The 25,787-nt window shown below is 31.3% G+C and overlaps 2 protein-coding genes across 4 annotated transcripts; one reads left to right on the top strand and one right to left on the bottom strand.

Annotated features, from left to right (window-relative positions):
* Positions 1-358: 358 nt before the first annotated feature.
* Positions 359-1,708, bottom strand: LOC133286878 (uncharacterized). The gene has a single exon (XM_061484378.1). The coding sequence runs from the start codon at positions 1,706-1,708 to the stop codon at positions 359-361; it is 1,350 nt and encodes a 449-aa protein (XP_061340362.1).
* A 10,338-nt stretch (positions 1,709-12,046) lies between these two features.
* On the top strand, positions 12,047-18,369 carry LOC133286852 (pentatricopeptide repeat-containing protein At2g41720). 3 transcript variants are annotated; one of them, XM_061484350.1, is made up of 10 exons: positions 12,047-12,410; positions 12,506-12,678; positions 12,843-12,948; positions 13,816-14,925; positions 15,012-15,117; positions 15,202-15,406; positions 16,411-16,543; positions 16,654-16,758; positions 17,268-17,388; positions 17,905-18,040. In XM_061484350.1, exons 1-10 carry the CDS (start codon positions 12,369-12,371, stop codon positions 18,006-18,008), a joined length of 2,205 nt encoding a protein of 734 aa, XP_061340334.1. In that variant the 5' UTR covers positions 12,047-12,368; the 3' UTR covers positions 18,009-18,040. The 3 variants fall into 3 exon arrangements, with proteins under 3 accessions (XP_061340334.1, XP_061340332.1, XP_061340333.1); XM_061484348.1 differs by lacking the exon at positions 17,905-18,040 and adding an exon at positions 18,075-18,369 and having other exon boundaries at positions 12,234-12,410; XM_061484349.1 differs by having other exon boundaries at positions 12,352-12,410; positions 12,613-12,678.
* Positions 18,370-25,787: the final 7,418 nt, after the last annotated feature.

Genomic DNA, 25,787 nt, shown 5'->3' with positions numbered 1-25,787 from the left:
ATCAAATTATTGAGAGAAAAATTTGGTATGATCTAATGATCTAAACCCATTAGAGTATTAGACCCTGATCAAATATTATTAAATATAGAATATTGTAATACTTCATTGTAGCTGCATTGTCTTGCATGGTCAAATCTTGTGTCAGCTCCATTCATTCACACACAGTGGTCCACAAACTTTTTTTTTTCATAAAAGAATACAAAAAATGTAATTCCAAGATGAATATGTACAAATAGGAACAAATGTGTCACCGAGAAGGGTGAACACTATTATTATAATAATAAAATAAATATGAATTTTTCTTCTTATTTTTTTTATTTTTTTCACTTCGTGTTTTATTTTTCTACTTTGCTAAGTGTTAACAATCTTTATAAACAGAAGAATCTATCATACACGAACAAATTTGCTTCTTAAAAACAGAATTAAGGTCGTGATTACTTGCACCACGTTGAATTATTGCATAATCAGACAATGACGTGGAAGCACCTGAGTGGTGGCCACCGAGTGAACTCGCCTCGGGTATTGACTCACTCGAGGGGATCAAATTAATGTTCCTGTTCTTCAACATAAACTCATCACCGACGAGTTGACTCAGAATCGCTGACTCGGACACCGAGTTCTTCTTCTTCTTGTGCTGGATTGCGGCTCGAACAATCTCCACCAGCACCGCGTTTGACAACCTCCGAACACCGCGAGCGCCGCCCATGACGACGGTGGAGAGAACCGTTCGCTGAGTTTTCTTACCGTGCTTCTCTGCTTTCGTGAACAAAAGAACTGACTCGGGACTCCGATTCCTGACTCGGCCGAGCGGGTCGTTCAAAATGAGGACGCTTTTAACGTCGACGAGCATCACGTGTTTGAAATTGCGCCTGACTCGGCCGAGTAACATAGGGTAACACGCCCACCTTCGCAAACTCAGCGGAACTCGGTCAAGAAACCCGGCGAGCGAGTTCTCCGGGTCGAGTTCGGTAGCGTCGAAACTCAGCACCGATCCATAACTCAGTAAATCAACATCATCGAAATTACTTCGAATTTTCTTATTACCCCAAAGGGTCTGCTCTGGCTCTCCCATTCGCGGTTCCTTGAAGAAGAACCGAGTGAGGTTGAACCGGGTTGAGTTGAACCGGGAATGTTGGCGAAGGAAGGAGAAGAATGCGTTGTTCTCTTGACGAAGAATGGGAGCGAAGGTGGAAACAGAGGAAGGAGAAGCGAAGAGGAAAACGACGTCGGTTGAAGCAGTGAGGGTGGAACGGTGAAGGAGTCTAACGAAGAAGCGAAAATCGTCTAGTGGGGTTTCGTCTGACACGTGGCAAACGAGGAGATTGGTCATGGCTCTGGTTCCTCTTCGATGAAGAGTACCCATGCGTTGAAGAGCGAAATGGGGTTTGTGGGTTTGGGTTTTGTGAAGGAGGAAGCGTGGAGGAAGAGGAAGAGGAGAAGAAGAAGGGGTGTTGGGTATGGTGGAGAGGGTGAAGAGTATGAGAGTGAAGAATAAGAGGATTGCGCAAATTGAAATAGTGGATTGAGCTTTTGAAAATAGTGATTTTGATGTTGAAGGGAAGTTAAGCTTGGTTTTGTCGGCAATGGTGGTGGTGGTGGACTTGTCTTGTGGGAACAACACAAGTAGAAGACCCATGTTGTTCTTGTTATTGTTGTTGTTGTTGTTGGTGGTGCTACATTTTGGGTTTGTTATTGGTAATATACCCATAGCTATGTCTTCCTAATTGCTTGCTATGTGTGTTTTTATGTGTGTGTGTGTGTGTGTGTCTCTCTAATGGAATGGGGAATGGGGAATGGGGGAGTAAGGGATGATTCTCTAAGCTTTGCTTCCTCTGTTTGGTGGTGCTCAGTGATGTGCTTGCTAAAGGCTGTATTTGTGAGACTGTTGGGTCATTTATTTCATCACAGATTTCAATGACATCACACTAACACCAATTCACCTATTTTTTTTTTTTTTCCACACGATAACAGTAATAATTAATGTGTCATCATTTTTGATAAAAACTTAAAAACATTGAATAACATTTTCAAACAAACAGTATTTATGATTTATTCGACGGTCGGAGTATTTTTGTTAAGAATTAAATCAATTTGCTCATTTTGGTCCCGTTAAAATTTTGCAAACATTTGATAGATTGATCTATTGATTTTAATTATATTAAATGATATTCATTGTAGTTATTAGTATCTTACAATATATAATATAATTCGTACGATATGATACAATTTACAAGCTCAAAAATATGTATCCAGAGATGTATCATGTATCAAAAAAAGATTGTATCAGACGACAAAACATGGTATCGTATATCATATGATATGAAAATAAATTAAATATTACAATTTTAATTAAAAAAAATTAGGATTTAATTTGTGATTTAAATTCAAAAAAAATCCACAAAAATTATTATTAATAAGGAAAAAAATAAAAATTTAATTTATAATTTTAATTCAAATATCAATTTGAAAAACATGTATTAACAAAGGAAATAATTAAATAAATATATATTTTGTTATGTATATTTTTCTTTTTTAAGTCATCGAAATCTTAAAGCCGACAGAAATAATCAAAGTAAAGACATCATTATGCAAGAACAAGATAATGTCAACTGACTTGATAAACGAAATGATATTTCCACAAGAATGATAAGGAAAAATGACCTCATATTGTTGAATAAGAAATGGAAGTGAGTGCCAACAAAGGTGAGCACAGTTGGCTAAGGGTTTGGTCCATGCTTCTCAAGGGCGTGGGTTCAAACCCCACTGACCGATGTGAGAACTTTGTTGGTAGGTGATATGTAATTCCTCTCAGAAATCCTCAAAGAAGTAGGGGGTCTTCACTGACCCTAGTGGGATACCGGTCTCTAACCCGACCCTAGTGAGATACCGGTGTCTAACCCCACTTAAACTTTTTCAGCTTACCAAAAAAAAGAAATGGAAGATGAGTCAAAAACTACACTGATGAAGAGGAAGATGAATTAATTATGTCATTGATAGATACTGAAAGCGATAGTAGTGATAATATTAATTTTGATGATTGATAAGTAGGAGAATAATTCATTTGCACTTTAGTTAGTTATGTATTTTGCTAGTCGGGTCTTTTTTAGAATTTTAATTTATATGGTATTTAGTATAATGTATATTTTAAATTATTTTTTATTGTAATTTTGTACCCTATGATTCAATACAATTCTCAATACATGATACATAAATAAACCAAATAATACACTATACATATTGCAATTCAACGGAATATTGATTACCATTTTTATGTCATATAAATCAATTAAATATATTATTAAAGAATTATTTGTAGTAAGTTAAAAATTTATAGATAAGTATGTCAGATTAAAAGTTAAATAAATTAAAGAATAAATACCATTTTTAGTCCCTAACAAAAAATACGGTCCCCACTTTTGTTCCTTACAAAAATAAATTAGTCAGTTAGTGCCTAACAAATTCAAAGTAGATCCATTTAGTTGAAATCGTGATCCCTCACAAATTCAAAAAAGACCCATATTAGTCTCTTAAAATTACTAAAATGGGTCCACCTTGAATTTGTTAAGGACTAACTGACTAATTTATTTTTGTAAAGGACTAAAGTGGGACCTATTTTTTTGTTATAGATTAAAAATGGGCTTTACTCAATAAAAAACAGAGGTGCATATAAAGCAAAAACCTCACGTAAGTCTAGTTTTAGTAATTCATTTTTTTTTCTTTCAAATACTGTTTCAATTTGTTAGAATATGATACAATACAAGTGTTGCATCAGTGGAGATAATCAGATAACCACAAATTAGGACTCTCCTTTTGTTACAGTATACAGTCATTGTATGGTCAACATCCATGTTCTAATTAAAAACAGAACATATAGTTACAAAAAAATAAAAATAACACATGTTCTTTTTTTTTTCTTTTTTCTTTCTTCTAATAAAAAACATCAATGATAATATTAAAAAAAAAAAAACAAACATCAATGCTCTTCAGTAAAAGTATAAGCTAAAGCTACCCTATGGTAGAGACTAGAGATCTTTTCTATTCAGGTAAATTTTAATAAAATATTTTTTAAATTGTCATTTAAATTAGGGAAAAGTTCATAAATCTTATGTAATTTATTTTACAATTTAAAAATGTATATTATAAATAGTATTATTGTTCCCCGCATAAAGATTTTTACATATATTTTTTTTTCATACAACACAATTGTAAGGAAAAAAGTTAATATACTTTAATTTCAATAATAAATAATGAATAGTATGTGGGAGGTGTGAATGTCCCCACAGAAAATATTAAAGAAAAAGGCACGCTATTGAATAATCAAATTAGAAGAAATAGTAGCAGTTAAAAAAAAAAGAAAAAGAAATAGTAGCTAGTTAAAGATTTTTATTTTTCCCTGCCGACAGAATGTAGCACATTGTTGGAATATGCATATAGTATAACATCATTATATTTTAGCATTTAGGTCCAATTTTTATTTGTGAGATTTATTGGTTTCTTTCTCATATTTATTAGTTTTGTTGTAATTTTTTTCGAGAAGTTTGTAGCATTTTTAAAAAAATAAATAAATATGACTATGTTCTTAAATTTTATAATTAACAAAAAACAATTAAGGTTGCACAATTGAGTATACTTTTTCAATTATAAATGGGAAATTGACCAAAATAAAGAACCCTTTACATTTTTTTCTTAAATCTTATAAGAAAAAACAATTACGATTGAACAATTGAGTATTTTTTTTTTTCAATCATAAATGAAGAGTTAACCAAAATAAAGAACCCGTTTTAGTTGACCAAAAAAAAAGAACCCGTTTTAACTTAACAATATACCAAAGTCATAGGTTGAATAATATTAACCAGAATATTATGTTGAAAATATTTATAAATTGAGAAATACTTTTCTTGTAGGAAAATCATTATCTCAAGTTGTAGAAATAAAATTATAAGTGGGATCTACATGTAAGAGGAGAGAGAAAAAAGAAGAGTGAGACCCAACTATTTTTTTGTGTGTAGGAAAATTGTTTATCTCATATAAAATGAGATAAATATAACCCTTATAGATTATATGAAATTTAGAACACTAAGAGCCTGTTTGGATCCTCTTATTTTTAAGCTAAAAGTTACTTATAAGCTAAAACTAAAAAAAAAAGCTTAAAATAATAAGTTAAAAGCTGTTTGGAAATTACATAAAAAATTTAACTTAAAAATTACTTAAAAGTACATATTTCAAGAAAATTATTTCTCTTTCTATCTTTATCACTCTTCATTTAAAAAAAAGCACACAATTCAAGAAAAAAATAAGAGCTTAAAAAAAAGCTCCTCATAAGAGAGCTTTTAGTTTGCAGCTTTTTTTTTTTATTATAAAAAAAAGAGTTTTTCGTTATTAGAGCTTTTCACAAAACCTGTTTGACCTAGCTTATACTTATAAGTAGCTTCTAACTAAAAAGAGAGAGGATCTAAACAGGCACTAAATATCAAAACTACATACTGAGTTGATGAATAAGGAAACACCACAAGCACTAAAGATGAGAGATTAGTAATTGTGTTAAGCAAAGTCTTCTCCCACTGCTTCTCAGATTTAGATAGACAGTTATCAATAGGACAAGTTCAAAATTAAAAAGCTTGAAAGATGTGTTAAATTTAATAAAATATCCTTAAATATTTATATTAAAGTAACGGCAAAGAACCTAACTGCAAATATAATTATTTACATAATAATTCTTTCATTACGAGTTATTAAGTAATGGGAGTTATTAATCTTATGTTACATAAGAAATGTATCTTACATGAGTGAAACAAAATTATGGAGATTACAATTAAAAATAAATAAATATGGGCACAAGATTCGATTAGTGTGCAACATAAGACAATTATCTTATGTGACATAAGACAACTATTTTTCTTAAATAATAGAGATTTATTATTCTCCTTCTAAAGGAGACAGGGTTTTTTCCTGCAGACTTAAAAATGATGTGGGTCCATTCAATTTTTTTTTTCTTCTATTAATAGGATCCACTGTTGATTTGTGTCTACCACTCGAGATAAAAGATTTCCGGTAAAATAAGATAAATAAAACCCTAAGTAACGATGTATAATTTAATTTGCCTTTAACCAGACTTTATCAAAAAAAAAAAATAACTGGTGCACACATCCCAAATAAATGACTTGGTGACATTCAAATATTCAATAATAAGATAAATTGTTCTTGTCTCTTAAAAATTAACCAATCAGATAATAGCCTGTTTTTATAAAAATAAAATTTACCATTAATGATTGTTGAGATATATAGTCTTACATTGGTTGTATGAACAATTAATGTGGAGTTTATAAGGCCTTGGACACTCTCACCCTTTGAGCTAGCTTTTGGAGTAGTGTATCTCAAGATTATTTACATGGTATCAGACTTTGAGTGACTATAAGGTTCTCTTGGGCACTCTCACTCTTGCGTGAGGAGACGTGTTGAGATATATAGAGGTTCTCTTTGGCACTCTCACTTTAAGAACTAGGTTTTGGGGTGGTGTGTTCCAACTCCCAAGGTTCTTTACAATAATAACCCAGAATTGAAATTTTCTAACCCTATTCGTGTAATAGCATTACTTATAATATTTACATGAAACAGCAGATATCGATTAGAAAAAGAAATTATAGTAATAATATCCAGCAAAGCATATATGGTCAAGCGAATACGAGGCATAATATATTGCGGGTGAAACAAAGGGTGGTAAAAAATGCAGATCTGATGAAAGATACAAGTTTGGTTGGAGATCTCTGGGGCACAAAAATCTTTGAATGAAGACATGCATTTGTCGGAGTGAAAATGAGTACGATTTTATGTTATCTTATGAATTAAAGGATACAACAAAAGCCGTGAAAAGAAACCAATAATAATAACAATAATAAATAATAGACAGTATCAAAAATGGAAGTTGTTGGGAGTTAAAATTCTTAAAGAACATATACCATACGAATAAATGCTGAATTAGGTTAAATACTTATAGGGTTGAAATTTTCATCTTTTCAATGGAGAATTTTTTTATTTTTTTTTATGAAGCAACTTATTTTTATTATATACCTTCGTGGTAAAAGTGAAAGTGGACTGGACCATGCTTTGTCTCAAAAGTCCAATTTTATGCTAAAAAGTTTTAATTTGACCTGGTCTAAGTCTAGTACAAGTCTAACTGTTAGCCTGACTTGACCTGTATATAAAAAACAAATGGTCTGCTCTAACCCTTTAGCCTGTTAATTTTTAACTTCCAAGCAGAACCATGAATCAACTTCACAAAATACTAAAATTATGTTATTAAATCAAAAATCACAATTTCAACGTCCAAACAGCATCATGAATCACAACAAAACTCATCACTTTCAAAAACAAAATGCTTAAACTAAAGAACATATATTTCATAAGATCTGACAAAAAATTCATACTATGTAAATTAAAATAATTACATGAATCCAACAAACACATCATGATACTTGTAGTAAGTATAACTTCTTCCAAAAATATTTTAATATATTCATATACACAATTTAATATGCTGAGATGTTGGTTCCTTCTACATAAGAAATAAAGTCAGATTTATATTAAATAACAATCGAATATAATTAAGTTATAAATAATTGCAATTGATTAAATTTATATCTTTTGTTTTTTCTTCAAGGCATACTTATTGTATTCTATTTTATTTAAAATAAATAGTACAATATAGGCGACCTATAAGCTTATAGGTCAGACCTTGTGAAAGTGGGTCTACAGTCTATTTATTAAACAAGTTTTTTCAAGGCCCAAGTCAGGCTTATTTTGCGAAATATACTAAGTCAAATATGGCCTGACATAGGCTGAACCGTAGGTCCCTATAGGCGGGTCCAACCCAATTTCACCCCTACCTAGTAGTACATAATAAAAATATAAAAAATAATTTTTTTTCTCTGCACATCACTAGATAATTTCTGAAGAAAAAAAAAATTATAACTTTAATATTTTCACTATATACCTTCGGAGATACATAATGAAATCGGTTCATACGAAAAAAAAAAGCTCACAACAACCATAATGCCTGGAGATCCAAATTTCAAGTTTCAACACGCATGATCAAACAATATATCAAAAACAGGGTATTTGTAATTAATCGTGCGTGTCCATTGACAAGAGGATTGTTGAGAAGAGTTATTTGAAGGGATGTGATGTTAGGAAAGATCACGGTATTGAGGGTGGAGGGTCCCAAATACTTATGCATCAGTGTTTGTGTGCCACAATAAACTGCAGTGGAAACTTCCAGGAACCTAAGCACACGTGGTTATAGGGACTACCAATTTCTGAACAGTGAACAGTTGCATGTACAAAAGTACCTCATAAAGTAATGACTCGAGCTTCTCTCGGCCGTCCCTGTGTCGGTTCCTTTGGAAAGTGATACTTGTTGGCTATAGCTCAAGTCTGCCATTCGTTTGTGTTTCATCAAAGATTAAGGGAAAACTTCATTTCCATTTTTATGAATTCTCCGTGGTTTTAAACTTATCATTTATTTAGATCTATTATGCTGAAATGATTTATCATTTAATTTTCTGTAGTTTTAAATTTTTACTTAGATCCCTTGTGGTTTAAAAAATAAACATTTTAAAAACATATTTAAAATAAATTTTCTCTCTTTTTTATTTTTTTTATTTTTCGTGGATGGATCTCTTTTTTATTTTATATTCTCATGTAATGCATTTAGGGTTTGAAATATATTTTAAGTTATTTATTCTGAAATTAATTTTTAAATTATCTTAATTTCTTTTATTTTAAAAATATATTTGAAATTAAAAAGATTATTTAAGATGAAATTAAAAAAAATTATCTATGATAAATTAAATATGTACTATCAAAATAAGATATTTAATTTCTTTAAATAGATAAAATAAAAATATTTGATTTGAATTTATTTTCGTGATAAAAATAAGTGAACTTTCTTAGAATTTATTTTTAGTTTTTAAACCTTAAATGCTTTAGGTGAGGATATAAAATAAAAAAGAGGGAAAATTTATTTTCCTCTTATTTCTTTTTTAAAATTTTAATTTTTAAACCACAAGGGTCTAAGTGAAAATATTTTTAACCACAAGGAGTCTAAGTGAAAATATGAAACCACGAGGGGTTAAATGATAAATTATTTAAGCACAATGGGTCTAAGTGATAAGTTTAAAATCACGGGGTGTCAAATGATAAATCACAAAATCACAATGGGTGAAAAAGAAATTTTTCCAAAGATTAAACATGCATAGTGATTAAATATTTGAATCATATTTCCCATTTATTAGCGGGGGAAAAAAACTTCAAGAAAAGTCAGAATAAGTCTTTGCTATGTAATTTAAAAGGAAAAATAATTAGGATCCAATAGTGGATTTGTCTCTTAATTAGATAGAGATATCTAAATTAGGATGTGGATTTTTTTCCTCCTATTCGAGTTTAATAATATGCATGGCTAAAATATGCTACCAATGTCAATTATCTTCATAAAATTTGATACGTTTTTATTTTGCTCTAAACATGTTATGTTTTTTGTATGTTATGGCCAATACCTTTAATTTCTCTCATTTTTTATTGCTCCTCCTCAAGCCCATTTTGTTGTATTTTACAATTGAACATAAGGAAAATTATTAGGCAAGGGTTTTAACGAGTTGGTGATCCTATAATTCTAATTACAATGATAAGGTCGTGAAATACTCCGATAACTTATCAACCGTTCATGTGACCATTCACAAATCATTCATTCGCCACATCCGGAATAGAATGAAGTGGAAATTGTAAACTAAAATATAAACGAAGGAATCTGCAGGGCAGTAATTAGAATTTGTGTCCACGTGCACCCAATGGCTGCTTCATTGACAACCTTCACCAACAAGTAGTTTTCAAACTTTTGGGTTATTTTAAACCGGTTGACAACTAATAGCCTTATCAATCTGTTCCTTCCTCTAGCCTGTTATAGAAATTTTCTTGCTGTAATTTCCACTCAAAAGATTTTGCAATGTGCAAAGAACCTGCACAATTTGATGACTTGTTTGTAGTGTTCATGTAGCCGCAAAGTCAAATTGGTTGATCATGTGGGTTTGAAAACAATCAAATAAGCACTGCTTAAAGAAATATTATATATAAACCATTACTTGATAAATTAGAAAGAGGTTTATTATATTTGAGCACGTTTGAGTGCTGAAAACATAGTGCGATTTGTCTATTTTCAAGTGTTTCTCTTTCCCATCAGCATCCAAGTGAAACTTTGTAGTATGTACAATAATTTGGTCAGAGGTACTTCCGACCAATGAAAATGGTTTCAGAGTATATCACCTTTATTCCATGTTATCATTATATTGTTTGATCGATGGTTTTTTGATTTAGCCTTTATTCCGTGATCCGTAATCAATGCAATGGTGTCCGTTCTCTTATTATTTTCTAGCATTGCACAACAATGTAAGAGAATGAACAAAATAGAAAGATAGATTTGAAATCAAAATTGATTTGTTAAAAGAATAAGAGACGGGACAATAGATTAAAAAAAAAAAAAAAAACAACTATGTCTAGTTTGATTGTTGAAATAATATATGTATGGAATAAAAATCAATTCAAAGGACAATATAAATTTTTAATTTTTTTTACCTACTATATCAAATTATAAAATCTTATTCACATCATAAGACCAATAACACGTTCCCATTCATGCACGTAAAATTATTCATATAACTCAGGTAATATTATAATAAATTTTATTTTTTTTATTTTATTTATGGGTATAACAAAAATAAATAAATTATACTAACATTAATTATCTCTTTGAAAGTAGTCAATCCATTCTTATTCTAATAAGTTTTAAATCTTTGAGTCGGCTGTAAGACTAACTCTAAGTTGAAGCTTAAACATAATTAAAACTTTTTGCACTTCCCCAAAAATGTATTTGACAAGAATCAAATCCAAATTCTCTCCCCACTTATTTAGCCTATGTTGTTTTGTCTCTCAATTTGGAATAGAGTGGGTGGGTGAAGCAATTCATCATTCATGATGAAACTGCATTTTTTTGAACTAATTTAGAGTCAAACTGATTTAATAAATCAGTTTAAAAATTAAACCGAACAAACAAATTAAACTGAACCAAAAGAATAGGTTTAAAAAACAGTTCATAATAGCTTTGAAACCAGCTTAGAACAGTTCATAATAACTTTGTAGGAGAAAGTACTCTCATACTTCTTGTCCTTCCTTTTTTGTATTTTTAATTTTTTTTAATAAGTGTGGGTCTCACTACACATTGAGTCCACAACATGAGATATCTCATCTCCAACAACATAAAAACCCTTAAATAAAATACTTCAACTCAAACAAATGAATCGGCTAAAAAAACTGATTCATGCTCACCCTTAATTAGACTATGGTTGGATTGTCTTATGAGAGATTAGTTGGGACACATTCTTATTTGCAGTCTATGGAGATTAGAAAGAGAGTTCCGTCATTCATAAGAGAGAATATTCTAGCACCAAGCTTGGCAAGAAAGTCCAAATATTGGGTTTGTTTCAATGTGTTATGATTTTTATTTTTATTTTTAAACCGTTCCATAGAATAGATATGAAAATATGTTTTTTTTTTTTTTTTTTTAAAAGTTAAAAGTCAAAACACACAAGAAAAATAACTCAGACATTGGTTCTCGTATGTAAAAAATGCTACTTTAATTTTTCACCATAATTTTGAAGTCCACGCTCAAATTTTTAAGGAAAAAAAACTAATTTAGATATTTTAACTTTAAATAATGCCTAATTTGAATTATTCTCAAACTTTTCATTGTATGTAAAATGATCCTTCAAGTGATCCCCAACCAAAATTTGACAGAAATTATCACGTGTTTAATCATAATATCCATTATCACATGGTTAATAATAAGCCCAATCATCAACCTAATACAGCCCAACTACGACAAGCCCAATCACAAACCCAACGGAGCCCAATTACAATAATAAGCCAAAATTTTCATCATCATCATCATAATAATAATAATAACAAAATCTCATTTCCGCAATCCATTCCCGGTGTCGATGGCCAGCGGCGCACCTCACTGTGTCTGTGTCCAACTCGCCGGCACCGGCGAGTCGACTCGGCCGAGAACGGCCATTACCTGCAAAAAGAAGGCGAACGAGTTGGCATTCAAGGAGACAAAGGAAGGCTTCGTGGACTACGACAGAGGACAGCACGATGTATCTTCCAGGGTCTCCGGCCTCCGCAAGGGCGACATCCCCGCCCGCCACCGCATCCGAGTCGCCGCAAACCGCTTCCAGAGGGACTGGACGGTTTCCGAGGTTGTCGACTTGGTCCTCACCCTCACCCTGCAGGACGACATCGAGGGTGTACTGAACCGCTGGATGGGGCGCTTCGCACGCAAGAATTTCCCTTTCCTTATAAGGGTATTGTAATTTGTAACTCTCTTTCTTCTTCACAAATGAATAATGAGTAGAAGAAGCTTTTAATCTGAATCTGCATTTTTTTTCCAACTTTGTAGGAGTTGACACAGATAGGGTCCATTGAACACTGTAACTTAGTGTTTCGTTGGATGAAAAACCAGAAGAATTATTGTGCCCGGAATGATATTTACAATATGATGATTAGGTTGCAGGCCAGACATCATCGAATTGACCAAGCACGTGGATTATTTTTTGAGATGCAAGAATGGAGGTATAACTATTATTTAACATTCTTATACCATTTAGTAACTTTATATAGAATGTGATTTTAGTTGAATTGTAACTATCCATTTCATGTGTTTTAAAAGTATATATTACGTTAAAGTTGGTTTATACTAATGAAGTAATAAATAATTTTGGGATTGTGCTTTCTAGGTGCAAACCTGATGTTGAGACTTACAATGCTCTTATCAATGCGCATGGTCGAGCTGGACAATGGCGTTGGGCTATGAATATCATGGAAGACATGCTGCGTGCAGCTGTGTGTACTTTGTATTTTTCTTTCCTAGTCAATCTTTAGTGAGTCCAACTTGATGTGATCAACCTTTTTTTTTTCCATTTGAGTTTCCTTCCTCTATTATAATATTAGATTGTAGTTGGGCGTAAAATTACTCAAAATATCACATCACATGATATCATGCTTGTGTTTACGACTTTCAGAACTTATTGCTACAGCTAGTGTCTCGATCAATTTTTTGTTTGACTTTTGCATGTTATAATTTCTATGGTATTCATCCTTCAATTATGTAGGCAATGTAGTAAGTGTAAGGGGAAAAAAAAAAACACACACACACATATATATATATATATATCTGGGGAAGGGAGAGAGAACATGTGTACAAGTGCTTCACTACTGTGCCATATTGTTCAGGTGCTTGAATGTCTCCTATTTTTGCAGGATCCAGTTTTTGATCATTCATGCCTCTTGCAATTCATGTACGTAATAAGTTAATATAGATCCATGTGGGTTCTCCGTTATATGCATATAAATTAAATTTGTTTAACCTGATGGTCGAAACTCAACCCCCCCCACCCCAAAAAAAATAAATAAATAAATTTGGGATGCAGGAACCATATAGGTTTCATTATGATCAGTGTTGATTTGTTGTACGCATTGTATACTTAACTGCCGCACGCCGCACTAGCTGGTCATGGAGTCACAGTGCATGTTAAAATGAGTACTTAATCCTGGTGATGATATATTTGTTATCCATGCGATCTTACTAGCTTTTCATTCAATCTTCTTCAGATACTATACTGTTGTAAACTGGGAATTTAAAAAATAAGTACTTTAATAGTTGGTATCTTAGCTATAAGTGCTGTTTGTGACACTAACATATTGTTGCAGATTCCACCCAGTCGGTCAACTTTTAACAACTTGATAAATGCCTGTGGATCTAGTGGAAATTGGAAAGAAGCACTTAATGTTTGCAAGAAAATGACAGACAATGGGGTTGGGCCTGATCTTGTTACTCACAATATTATATTATCTGCATTTAAAAGTGGAGCTCAGTATTCAAAAGCTCTCTCTTATTTTGAACTAATGAAGGGAACTCGCATTCGTCCTGACACAACTACACTTAATATTGTTATCCATTGTCTAGTGAAGCTTCAACAATATGACAAAGCCATTGATATTTTTGATTCTATGAGGGAAAAGAGATCAGATTGTCACCCTGATGTTGTAACATTCACTAGTATCATTCACTTGTATTCAGTGTGTGGGCAAGTTGAAAATTCTGAGGCTGCGTTCAATATGATGCTGGCAGAAGGGCTTAAACCAAATATAGTCTCGTATAATGCACTAATAGGTGCATATGCTGCTTGTGGGATGGACAATGAGGCACTTTTGGTTTTCAATGAGATAAAACAAAATGGTTTCCGCCCAGATATTGTATCTTATACATCTCTGCTTAATGCTTATGGAAGATCACAAAAGCCCCAAAAAGCAAGGGAAGTATTTGAAATGATAAAGAGAAACAAATTGAAGCCAAACCTTGTCAGTTACAATGCACTGATTGATGCCTATGGATCTAATGGTTTGTTGGCGGATGCAATTGGAATCTTGCGGGAGATGGAACAAGATGGAATTCAGCCAAATGTTGTCTCCATATGCACACTCTTGGCTGCCTGTGGACGATGCAGTCAGAAGGTAAAGATTGATACAGTGCTATCAGCAGCTGGGATGCGAGGCATTAAATTGAACACGGTTGCATATAATTCAGCTATAGGAAGCTATATGAATGTAGGGGAATATGACAAAGCTATAGGCTTGTATAAATCTATGAGGAAGAAAAAAATAAATTTTGATTCTGTTACTTACACTGTGTTGATAAGTGGTTGTTGCAAGATGTCAAAATATGGTGAAGCCATATCTTTTATGGAAGAAATGATGCAACTAAAACTTCCTTTGTCCAAAGAGGTCTACTCATCTGTCATATGTGCCTATAGCAAACAGGTAATTGCTTTGGTTAGGATGCGTCTCCATGGAGTATCCATAAAATTTGAGACTTATGTTTCTTTTTCTTTGTGATAATGATTTAGGGCCAAATCATAGAAGCAGAATCTACATTTAACTTGATGAAATCATCTGGTTGCTACCCTGATGTGGTTACATATACTGCAATGCTCGATGCATACAATGCAGCTGGTAAAATAAATTTTTAACCACTGAAATATTAGGATGGTATTTGGAAATGTATACCTAAATTTTCTAGCAATACTTTATGATCAGAAAAATGGGAGAAAGCATACGCACTCTTTGAAGAAATGGAAGCAAATAACATCAAGCTAGATACTATTGCATGTTCAGCCCTGATGAGAGCTTTTAATAAAGGAGGCCAACCAGGAAGGGTCATTGGTCTTGCTGAAAGCATGAGAGAAAAAGAGATTCCTTTTAGTGATACCATTTTTTTTGAAATGGTATCTTCCTGTAGCTTGTAAGTTGTAATTCATTTCTATATCTCCAGAAAAAAAGGTTTTGGTTATGTATTAAACTTGTCTTTAATGTTTCTTATCTTTCATGGTTTCTCTTGAATCTTGAAAAAATGTCCATCTACCATAGTGCCTCCTCTGTTAGAGTTAAGGTAATTGAGGCTGATATTTGCTTGGTATCTTCCTGACAAGACATCATGGACATTTTCCACCTCAAAATTCTTATGGCTTATTATTATGATTCAAGAACTAGAGGGAAATTGAGAGAAACTGAATGAAAATGTGGAGAGAGAGAGAGATAAAAAGATTGTATTCTCTGGATATTCTATAACTGAAAATCTGAACTGAATCTTCTAAGGTTCTGGTACTTATAGTTAGCAAATGAGCTAACTTCATAACTATGCCAGCTGGTTAGCTAACAAACAAGTTAACTGACTAACAGAATCTAGCCTAGGAGTTACTTGAGTTGTTCTAATACACTCTTAATACTTTTCATAATTAGATGTTTATTACTTGCCACTTTGATTGGTGTATATGCTGTAGAAGGGCTTTATTCTTCAAACGCAATTCAATACAGTTTCATATTATCCCCCATTTGATACGTGCTATTGTTATTGTTATGTAGCAGAAAATATATTTCTTTACAATTATTTTATGTTAAGATTTTGTTAATTATATCATTGGTGGAACTTAGAGTAGAATCACATGGTCTTATCTTATGATGAAACCCTAAGTTTTGACAATATATTATGACCTTTGGTGCTTTTGATATATTTTTACTCCCCAAAACTCAGAAGACTTAATGAGAAGAGTGGGCAAGAAACAAGAGAAAGATTCCTATTACTCAAACTTCTTTGGTTTGATAACCAAATTTTACAGCATGATATTTTTTCTACAGTAATTTTACTATTATAATCCCCCAACTAGTTTGGGACAAAGATGTTGTTGATGTTGACGTTGAATTTTCCTATTATATTCCTGTCAAACTGAATGAGTCTTTTGCTGTAAGATTACATGATTGGAGGACAGCTGTTGATATGATCAAGTACATAGAGCCCTCACTTCCTGTAATTTCATCTGGATGTTTGAATATGTTCCTGAACTCATTAGGAAAAAGTGGAAAGATTGAAACTATGTTGAAGGTGCCTCAAATCTTCTCCCAGATACTTATGATTAGTTGATGTTACCAAGCACATTAATTATGATTTGCCACTACCCTGCTCTCTTATTATCTTATTTTTCATGCGTGCAGGTATTCTTCAAAATGTTGGCATCAGGTGCTAATGTTAACTTCAATACTTATTCTATTTTATTGAATAACCTTTTATCCTCCGGAAATTGGAGGAAATATTTAGAGGTAAACTCTCTCCCCCCCCCCCCTCCTTTCTCTTGAAGATTTAATTTATTGATGATACATACAGTTTCTAAATTCATGATTTTGGTGGGGTTACATTTTATGTATGATGCCTACTTGGCAACAATAGGTTGTTAGGTTTGTTGCATGAAGAAATTTATCACTATGTTATTGGAACAAATATAAGATTTTTAACTGATTAAATATAGTTGAAATCATTGTTAATTGATGCAAAAAGAGGAACGTAGACTAAAGTGTGCATTTCACTGATAGTGCAGGACAACTAGTACTAGCTCAGCCCAATAACACTATCCCAAATTGATAAGAATTCTAATATTTTAATAAATATTATCTCTTGTAATCGAAGTGTTTCCAATGCCACTTATACTAGTCCTTTGGAGACTTCTATTTTTCATGATTGTATTTGATATTCAGTCATGTACAGTTTCATTTTTTGAGTATTTCGTGTTGTAATAAACCACATTTGGAAAATCAAGCAAACTCTGATGCAGGTACTGCAATGGATGGAGGATGCTGGAATTCATCCATCAAATGACATGTACCATGACATATCCTCCTTTTCGCAAAAATGCTGTGGGGCTGAAAATGCTGCTGTCATAAAAGAAAGACTTGGTATGTATATTTGTGTCTTGTATTGAGAATTGTGTTTCCTTTTCTTTGACTCATTTAATGCACTCTGCTCGTTTGAAGAGGTCTATATTATTCCATCAACTTGTGATTTTGCTTAGGCATGTGGCTGGATTTTTATTTTGGGGTGTGCATCTACAGCTTACCCAAGCACTTAACCCCCATCTCTAGTTCAGATTTAGTACTCATGCCACAAGAATGTTGTGCATTGTCTGAAACCATCAATCTAAACTACAAATGTGCTTGAACCAACCATTTTAGAATTTTTTAATACTGTGGAGTCTTTACTTTTCCAAACCTTTTCAATGACCTATACTTTGGCTTACATCTAACAGAATGAAGTTTCTCTGCAAACTGTATAGTACACACAGTTCTCTTAGTTTGATGCAAACTGTATACAAGTGGTATAATTTGATGCAACCTACTTCTTAATTAAACTGGTTTCTCATCGAGGAAGATTTATCTTCTCTTACTTTTTTGTATGCTCAAAATGGGTGGCAGTTAGGTTGCACAGACGCTCTTTGTGCCCCATTTCACCACCATGCGTGTGGAGGATCTTGATGGAACTTAAAACCAGAATCCTTGAAAACAGTGTGTCTCTTTGATGGACATTATCATTGTATTTAGAGAGTCAGACCTATAACATTTAACCTGGTCATGAACTTGTGCAGAATCCTTGAAAAGAAAATCCGGGAATCAAATTTCTTCAAGCCAACCATACGAATCTGCTGTTCTTAGTTGACCATTGTCATGGATAACTTTTTTGCTTAGCTTTAACACGCTGTCCCAAACTGCTGTGGGAATAATGCCTCTGAGATTTTGTGAAGATCGAAGTTGGACCTCAATTTATTATATCATCCGATATTCCTGTATAAGATTATTTTTCATGTTACACAACTGAAATTGTGTACATAATCTTATGTTTTCCTTGTGTATATACTAGTTCAGAAAGTAAAGACCTGATTAAATTTTAATACTATCCAGCGTTTAGTATGGTATTGTATAAGATAATACTCTCCAATATTTTAAAAATTAATATGTTAAAAAAATTTATTTTAATATATTAATATTGAAATGATATATTAGTTCTTAAGAATTGTACTGGTAAGTAATATTAATACATCAATCCCTTATCAGGTCTAATTCTATCCCCTTAGGTCTGATTAAGTTATATATCATTTTGATGTATTAAGAGGTTCTGCTTTATAAGCTTATATTATACAATGGTCACATCAAATAACTGAAAATATCATAACGTATAGTATAAGATTATACTATTAAGTTTTATACATAACACCAAACAGGTTTATACTAGATCATCCAATGTTCCTGTTTAAGATTATTTTTCATGTTACACAACTGCAATTGTGTGCATGATCTTATGCAATTGTGTGCATGATCTTATGTTTTCCTTTTGTAAATCCCATTTGGAATGCACACTTTAAAAATGTGTAGATGGCCTGGGAGAGAACGAAATAGCTGTAAAGGTGGGGCTTTGGCGTTTCACGTAGTTGGTTTTTACAATGCATTTTTAGGGGAACTAGTTTGGATTTCGATGATCCAAAAAAATTATGATCTAATATTTATAAATAAATAAAAACAGAAGCTATTATTTTAAAACTTTGAGAAAAGCATCATAATATTTTTGTTTAAAAAACTTATCTAATTATCATGAATATTTTAATACTTATTTTTTATTAAAAAATATTTTTTCCTTAAAAAGATATAAATGGGCTTTGCATTTCTTGGAATTTTTTTTAAATTTGTTTTTTTTTTAATACTAGTCTCAACACTATATTTGGCATTATGTTAAGTTTATTGTTTAAAGAAAATGATTATTCGAATCATATTTATAACAAAATGTTTAGTTGTAAATAATGATTCAAATATGGGATTTGTGTAAGATAAAATGATTTTCAACACATATATAAAAGTGTGTGAAATTCATGTAAGATCATACGAGGAGGAGAAAGATAAAAAAATAAAAATTGAACCCTCACATTTTTATGTCTAGAAAAAAAAATTAAACCACTAGCTCCGTATCGCATGGCACAGTCCGTAGAAATTCTTAAAATAGTAGCCATGCTTGAATTCTATTTTTAATAGTTTTGGGTTGGTCTGTTCTGCACTCTGCCTAAAGCTTTGGATCAGTTCTATTTAAGGGTCTTGTAAGTTGTACCGGTAGCAACTTGAGCACATAACTCAAGTGCTGATTTTTTTTATTTTTATTTTTAATGTTCATCCCTTAATTAGTAAATGTTAAACCATAGGATTACAAATTTATAATTGGACAAAAAAAGGCAGTTTTGTAATGTAGGGCTATTAGCACTTCTACTCCTTTATCCCTTGTTCGAAGATTAAAAATAAAATAAAATAAAAAATCAACTGTAAAACACTCCCTGGGATGTTGGAACTTAGCACAGTAAAAAGAATAAAGTAACCAAGAGAGTCCTAGAATTTTTTTCAAAAATGACCGTTACATCAAACCTTTAACTAAAGTTTTGCATGCAATCATAGAGCATCTTGAAGATTTATGACCTCTCTAGCAGGTTCCACCGAAAGTAGTCAATATATTCCCCTGCACAATAATAAAATATTGTCACTCACCCTGAAATTTCTGATCAACCTGTCTTTGGTGCCTGATGGACTTGATTTTTCCAGTGACTTCATTTAAAGTTGACGAACTCTATAACTGTTATGCTTTACAATCTGAAACTTATGCCAACCTCTCACAATAAGGGTTCGACATTAGTTTTTGAGTTTTATTGTATCTTCATAAAATATTCTTACAATAACCCTTTAATATTTAATTAAAAAATATTAGATAAAAAGTAGATCATTTAATAGATTAGAAATGTAAAAATATTGAATATTTTCAGTATTCATTAATTAAGAGAATTGAGTTAAATGTGTTATTTAGAAGAAAGTAGGTGATATTAACAATCACTAAGAAGTTTGAACTCGTGTATAAAACATATGAGATTAGTAATCACAATTATCAAACACAGTGCAGTCAGAAAATTATAACAAACTTACAATATGTCAGATAATGGATGAACAAAATGATCAATGTATGCAAGATAGTGTGAGAAATTTGAGCCCACAGAAAGTGTCTCCTTAATACAATTTCCCCCCTCACTGATGCCGAAGGTTGATGGACACTTGTCTCCCAGGATAGAACGGATTGCGTCCGAAGAATGGTGGCACTACCAGTCAACAGCCCGAACGAAACACAACAGGTTGTCAGAGGAATTACATCGGAACTATGAAAGGAGAATGCAAAATCGGAGAGGAATTACATCGGAACTATGAAAGGAGAATGCAAAATTCGGATGAAGGAAAAAATCTAAGTGTAGAAAATCGGATGAATTTTCTAAAGGGGTCAGGGTCTGTTTATAGATACTGACTGGTTACGATGAATCGGCGCCGACGGCGAACCGCCGTGACTGACGGCTGCAAACGGGTACAACCGGTGACCGGTTCGGTCCAATTATGAATGAACACGTCTATTTGAACCAAAAGGTAAGAACCGGTTCGGTTCAAAAAATCAGCGGGAAGAAACGTTTGATTTGAAGAATCTGGAGGGAAGCAACAGATAGGGACAGAGGTAACAGAATGATCCGACCCGAGCCGACGCACGTGTGGTGGACCAAAGGCCGCCTAACTCCTCTCCCCTCCACAAAAGTGAAGTGGCCTAAGGGGCAATTTAGGAGTGTGAGGTGGGAGCTTATAAACTCTCTCACCTCCTACTAGTTGTCTAATGTGGGACTTCTTAAAACCCGCACACCCCTTCAACTTCTCTCTTTACTTTTCTTCCTTAAACTCTCTTCTTATTCATAACAAATAAATTGTCTATACAAATTCCAACAAAATATTAAAGAGCAATGCTTTACTTCACATCTCTGTATACTTTGATTTATAGGAAAAAGAAGTCTCATGTTACAAAAAATTTCTAATTTCATGTCATAGATACAATAAGTGTGAGACCCACCTATTTTAAAAAAAATAGAAAAAAAGTGATACACTTTTCTATGGTGTCTATTGGAATGGTTTGTTTTCTTCTACTACATGAGAAAAACAAACCACTCGATTTATGTCCTTAAATTTATGTAGAATTTTTGTGTGAATTATTATTATTATTATTTTTGGTATAACATATGAGACAACGACCAAACTGCCATGATTTTAAAATTAATTACTAGAATGCCACGGTTCGGAAACAAAATACCAAAATGTCACATTTCAAGACCCAATTTGAATATCGAAGGATTCAGTTTGCCACATGTCACACATCTAGTGACCCATCAGTGATGAGTCTAGGATCGATCACTCTTGAAAGTAAGTTTTTATATGCATGACACGTGGCAACTGACGGTGTTTATTATGCAGTTGGGTTATTATTTTTCTACGTGTCACGCGTACATGAATATGCTTTCGGGAATGATGGATCCTAGACACCTGTCAGTGCTTAAAGCGAGTCCCCATATGCGTGACACATGGCAAATCGAACCCGTTGATACTGAGAGCGGATACTAAAACATAGCATTTTGATATTTTATTTTTGAATCATGTCATTTAGATAATTAAAATTTCAAAATACATAGACCCGCTTTCAGGATTGATGGATCATAACACCCGTTACTGCTTAGAGCGAATTCTTATACGTGTGACACATAACAAATTGAACTCATCGATACTCCAAGTGAATCCTAATTTTAATATTTTATTTCCAAATTGTGTGATTCGGATAATTAAAATTCTAAAAATGTAGCATTTTGGTTTTTGTCCCTAGCATATGTAACAACTATTGAGTCAAGAATAGGTTTTTGATAATTTTAGTATTATATATGAAACTAAGTTAAATTTTTAAATTATTATATTATATAAAGAAATTTTATATGGAACTTGAAGTTGATGCACTGTTGGTCTAAGTTTATTTTACTATCATATAATAATCTACTAACACATCATTAGTATATTTACACTTTCTTGGTAGTAGTTATAATGGTCAAACGTATTTAGTAATTAGTAATATACTATTAAATGATATTTTTTCTCTCCATTAACGTTATGTTGAAAATTCAATGATAATGTGGAAAAAGTTTTATTGTATCAAAATTAAATCCTTTTCTATTTTTTATTTTACCATTTAAAAATATCATTTTAATCAATTATAAATAAATATAAAAATAATTATAAATACCCTTTATTTGTAATGATTCTTTGCTCTCTTTTTTTGTTTTGAAGAATATTCTTTACTTTTTAGTTTGTACAGTTATATTTTTTTTATTCTTTAAATATGTTGTGTTTATTTTTATTTTATTTTATTTTATTGAAAAAACTAAAACGTGATTTTACTACATTTGAGTGTAAAATTAATTAGAGCCTAACATTTATCACAAGTTACTTTCAACTAGTTTCAAATCTCTGTGTTTCGTGGATTTGGGCCCCACTCGGGCCCAGGCATAGGTCTAAACATCAAAGCACTAGGTTTTCGCTCGCTTTCATCAGTTGGACTGGGCATATTTTATTCCATACCGAATATTATATATTCTCATAAAATTTAATTTAATTAATAAATGTTAATGACACAACTTTTTTTTTTTAATTTTTACTTCCTTCTCTTATAATTTCTTAATCACTTCATTTTTATTGCTATGAACACAGCAAGTTATCAATTACTTCAGTTCTATTTGTATAAACACATTAGTACAAGAAAAAAAGTTAAAAAAATATATAAAAAAAACTCCTCCAACAACATCCTTATTATAACTGGAAGAGATAGGACGTTGTGATTTATTTTTGAATTGAGAAAACACAAACAGAGAAAAATATTTTTTATACCAAACAGAGAGAATATGAATCATCATTTAATTTAGCAGGAGACTTAACATATTTAACTTAAATCAAAATTAAGTGAGATTAAAGTAAGGAAAAAGTTAAAAAAAATCCCTTATGATTTCAATTTGAATTACTTACACCATCGTATATTTTTTAATTAGTTACCCCCTACTTTTTTTTTTATCCAAACTCATCTTTAATATCATTAAAAATTAAATTAATCTACCTTTTTTATCCTTCTTATAAGAAAAAATAGACTGAGAAAAAAAATAAAAAAATAAGATCAAATATTTTGAAAACTTACAATACTTATAGGAAAGACTAAAAATAAAAAATAAAAAATATTAATATACATAAATCAAAAATAAGAAAGTAGACTAAGGATAAAAAAAAATGTTAGAAACTTGCAATAGTAAGAGAAAATACTAAAATTATAAAAATTAAAATAATCTAAATAAAAAATAATAGACTAAAGTCAGAAAAGAAATAAAAGAAAAAATAAGACCAAATATGTAAAAAATTTATAATACTGAGTTATTTTTCTTTTATTTATATTTTGTCTTACTTTTCTTCCATTTATTTTAACAATGATAAAATATCAAAAAATGAAAAATAAATAAAAATATAAGAATAAATGACCAAACATATTTAAATGAAAAGGAAAAAAATAAATTGAGAACAAAAAATAAATGAAAAAATAAAACAAAATATGTTAGAAACTTACCGCAGTGATTTATTCTTCTTCTATTTTCTTATATTTTTTCATTTTCAGTCTATTTTTTTCTTCTTGATTTAGACTATTTTTTATTTTAGTCTTTTCTGTAAGTTTTCAATATATTTGATTTTAATTTTAATTTTATTTCTTTTTTATCATTAGTCTATTTTATTTTATTTTTGATTTAAACATATTTATTTATTTTTTGTATATTTTTAGTCTTTTATGTAAGATTTGTAAGTTTCTAACATTTTTTTTCTTATTTTTTTGTCATTAGTCTACTCTTTTTTTAAGAAGGACAAGATAGATAAATTAATTAAGTTTCCAACGGTATCAAGAGTGAGTTTAGATAAAAATGGTCATAAGGAATAAATAATTAAAAAAATAAAGATATAAGTGAATGAAATCAAAATCATAATGGAATTTTTAAACTGTTCTCTTAAATTAATATTGAACTAGCTAGTTGAAAAAGTCAAATCATACAACTTTTTTTTGTAATTTAATATTATTCAATGCAATCATAGTTTTGTCACAAAATTAATAAGTTAAACTAACAAAATCACAACCTATTTAATAAAAAGTAAGAATTAATTTGTAGTTTAGTTTATCGAAAACGATAACCCTACTCGAGAGAGGCATATTGAAGTTTGGGTATCAAAGGATTGGCAAGTCAAATTTACTCATATTTACATGAAAGACAATTGTTGTGCAGATTGGTTGGCTAATTATATGTTGCATAATTAGGCTGCAGAACCATTTAAATGTTTTTCTCTTATACCTCCATGTCTAAGTAGTTTATTTTTGGCGGATCTCTCACATGTGAGCAAGATTCGCCACATTTCCTTTTCTTAGCTTGTTTGGGGTGTTTAGCTCTTTTCCTCACCCAAAAAAAAAAATTAATAATAAAGGGGAATTATTTTATCCATTTCTAAATCTCTATGGGTGTGCAAAATAAGTAAAAATCTGAATCGAACCATGAACCAAATCGAACCGCCCTTAAAATAACTGATTTTAAAAATCAATTCATGAACCGAACCGATTAGTAAAAAATCAGTTTATGAATCGAACCGATTTTAAAAACCAGTTCATGAACCGAACCGATTTTTAAAATATCAGTTCATGAACCGAACCGATCAGTTTAAGAACCGAACCGTTTTCAAACCGAACCAAATTGATTTGCATAACTTTATTTTTTAAATTTTAAATTTTTTTTCTTTTTAAAATAGGATCGACCCGAACCGATTCCAAACCGAATCACTTTAGAACCGAATCAATTTTGAACCGAACTGAACCATTTAAACTAATTCGGTTCGGTTTTTCAAAAAATTCGGTTCGGTTCAACCCATGCACGTCCCTACAAATCTCACACTCCTTTACCTTTTAATGAATAATAATAATTTTTGTGGATTAATATTTTAGTTAATATTTACATTACTCTAAAGGAAAAATATTTCTCATTTTAAAATATATAAATTTAGGGAAAAATATATATCCTTTTAAAGGATATAACCTTATATCATTTTAGATTCTAATCGTTGATTTTCTCCATCAATGATTATAATCTATTGGGTCAAACTTATAATGGGTCAAATTTATTATTAATTAATTAATAATTTTGATCCAATAAATTATAATCGTTGATGGACGAAAATTAACGGTTAAGATCTAAAATGATATAAGCTTATATCCTTTAAAATGACAGATGTTATTCCCATAAATTTATGTCATTTTAAATGAAATTATTATTTTTTGATACATAACTAATGATTTTTTATATGCTTTCCGATCTACAAAATTTAGAGGAGAAAAAAAGTTAAAGTATTGTAGA

The sequence above is a fragment of the Gastrolobium bilobum genome, unplaced genomic scaffold (assembly GCF_033153095.1).
Source record: "Gastrolobium bilobum isolate Gb01-03AN ecotype WA unplaced genomic scaffold, APGP_CSIRO_Gbil_v1 utg3261, whole genome shotgun sequence".
In the NCBI taxonomy this organism is placed as follows: domain Eukaryota; kingdom Viridiplantae; phylum Streptophyta; class Magnoliopsida; order Fabales; family Fabaceae; genus Gastrolobium; species Gastrolobium bilobum.
Note: the sequence above shows the minus strand (reverse complement) of the source record. Positions and strands in the feature narration are given on the sequence as shown.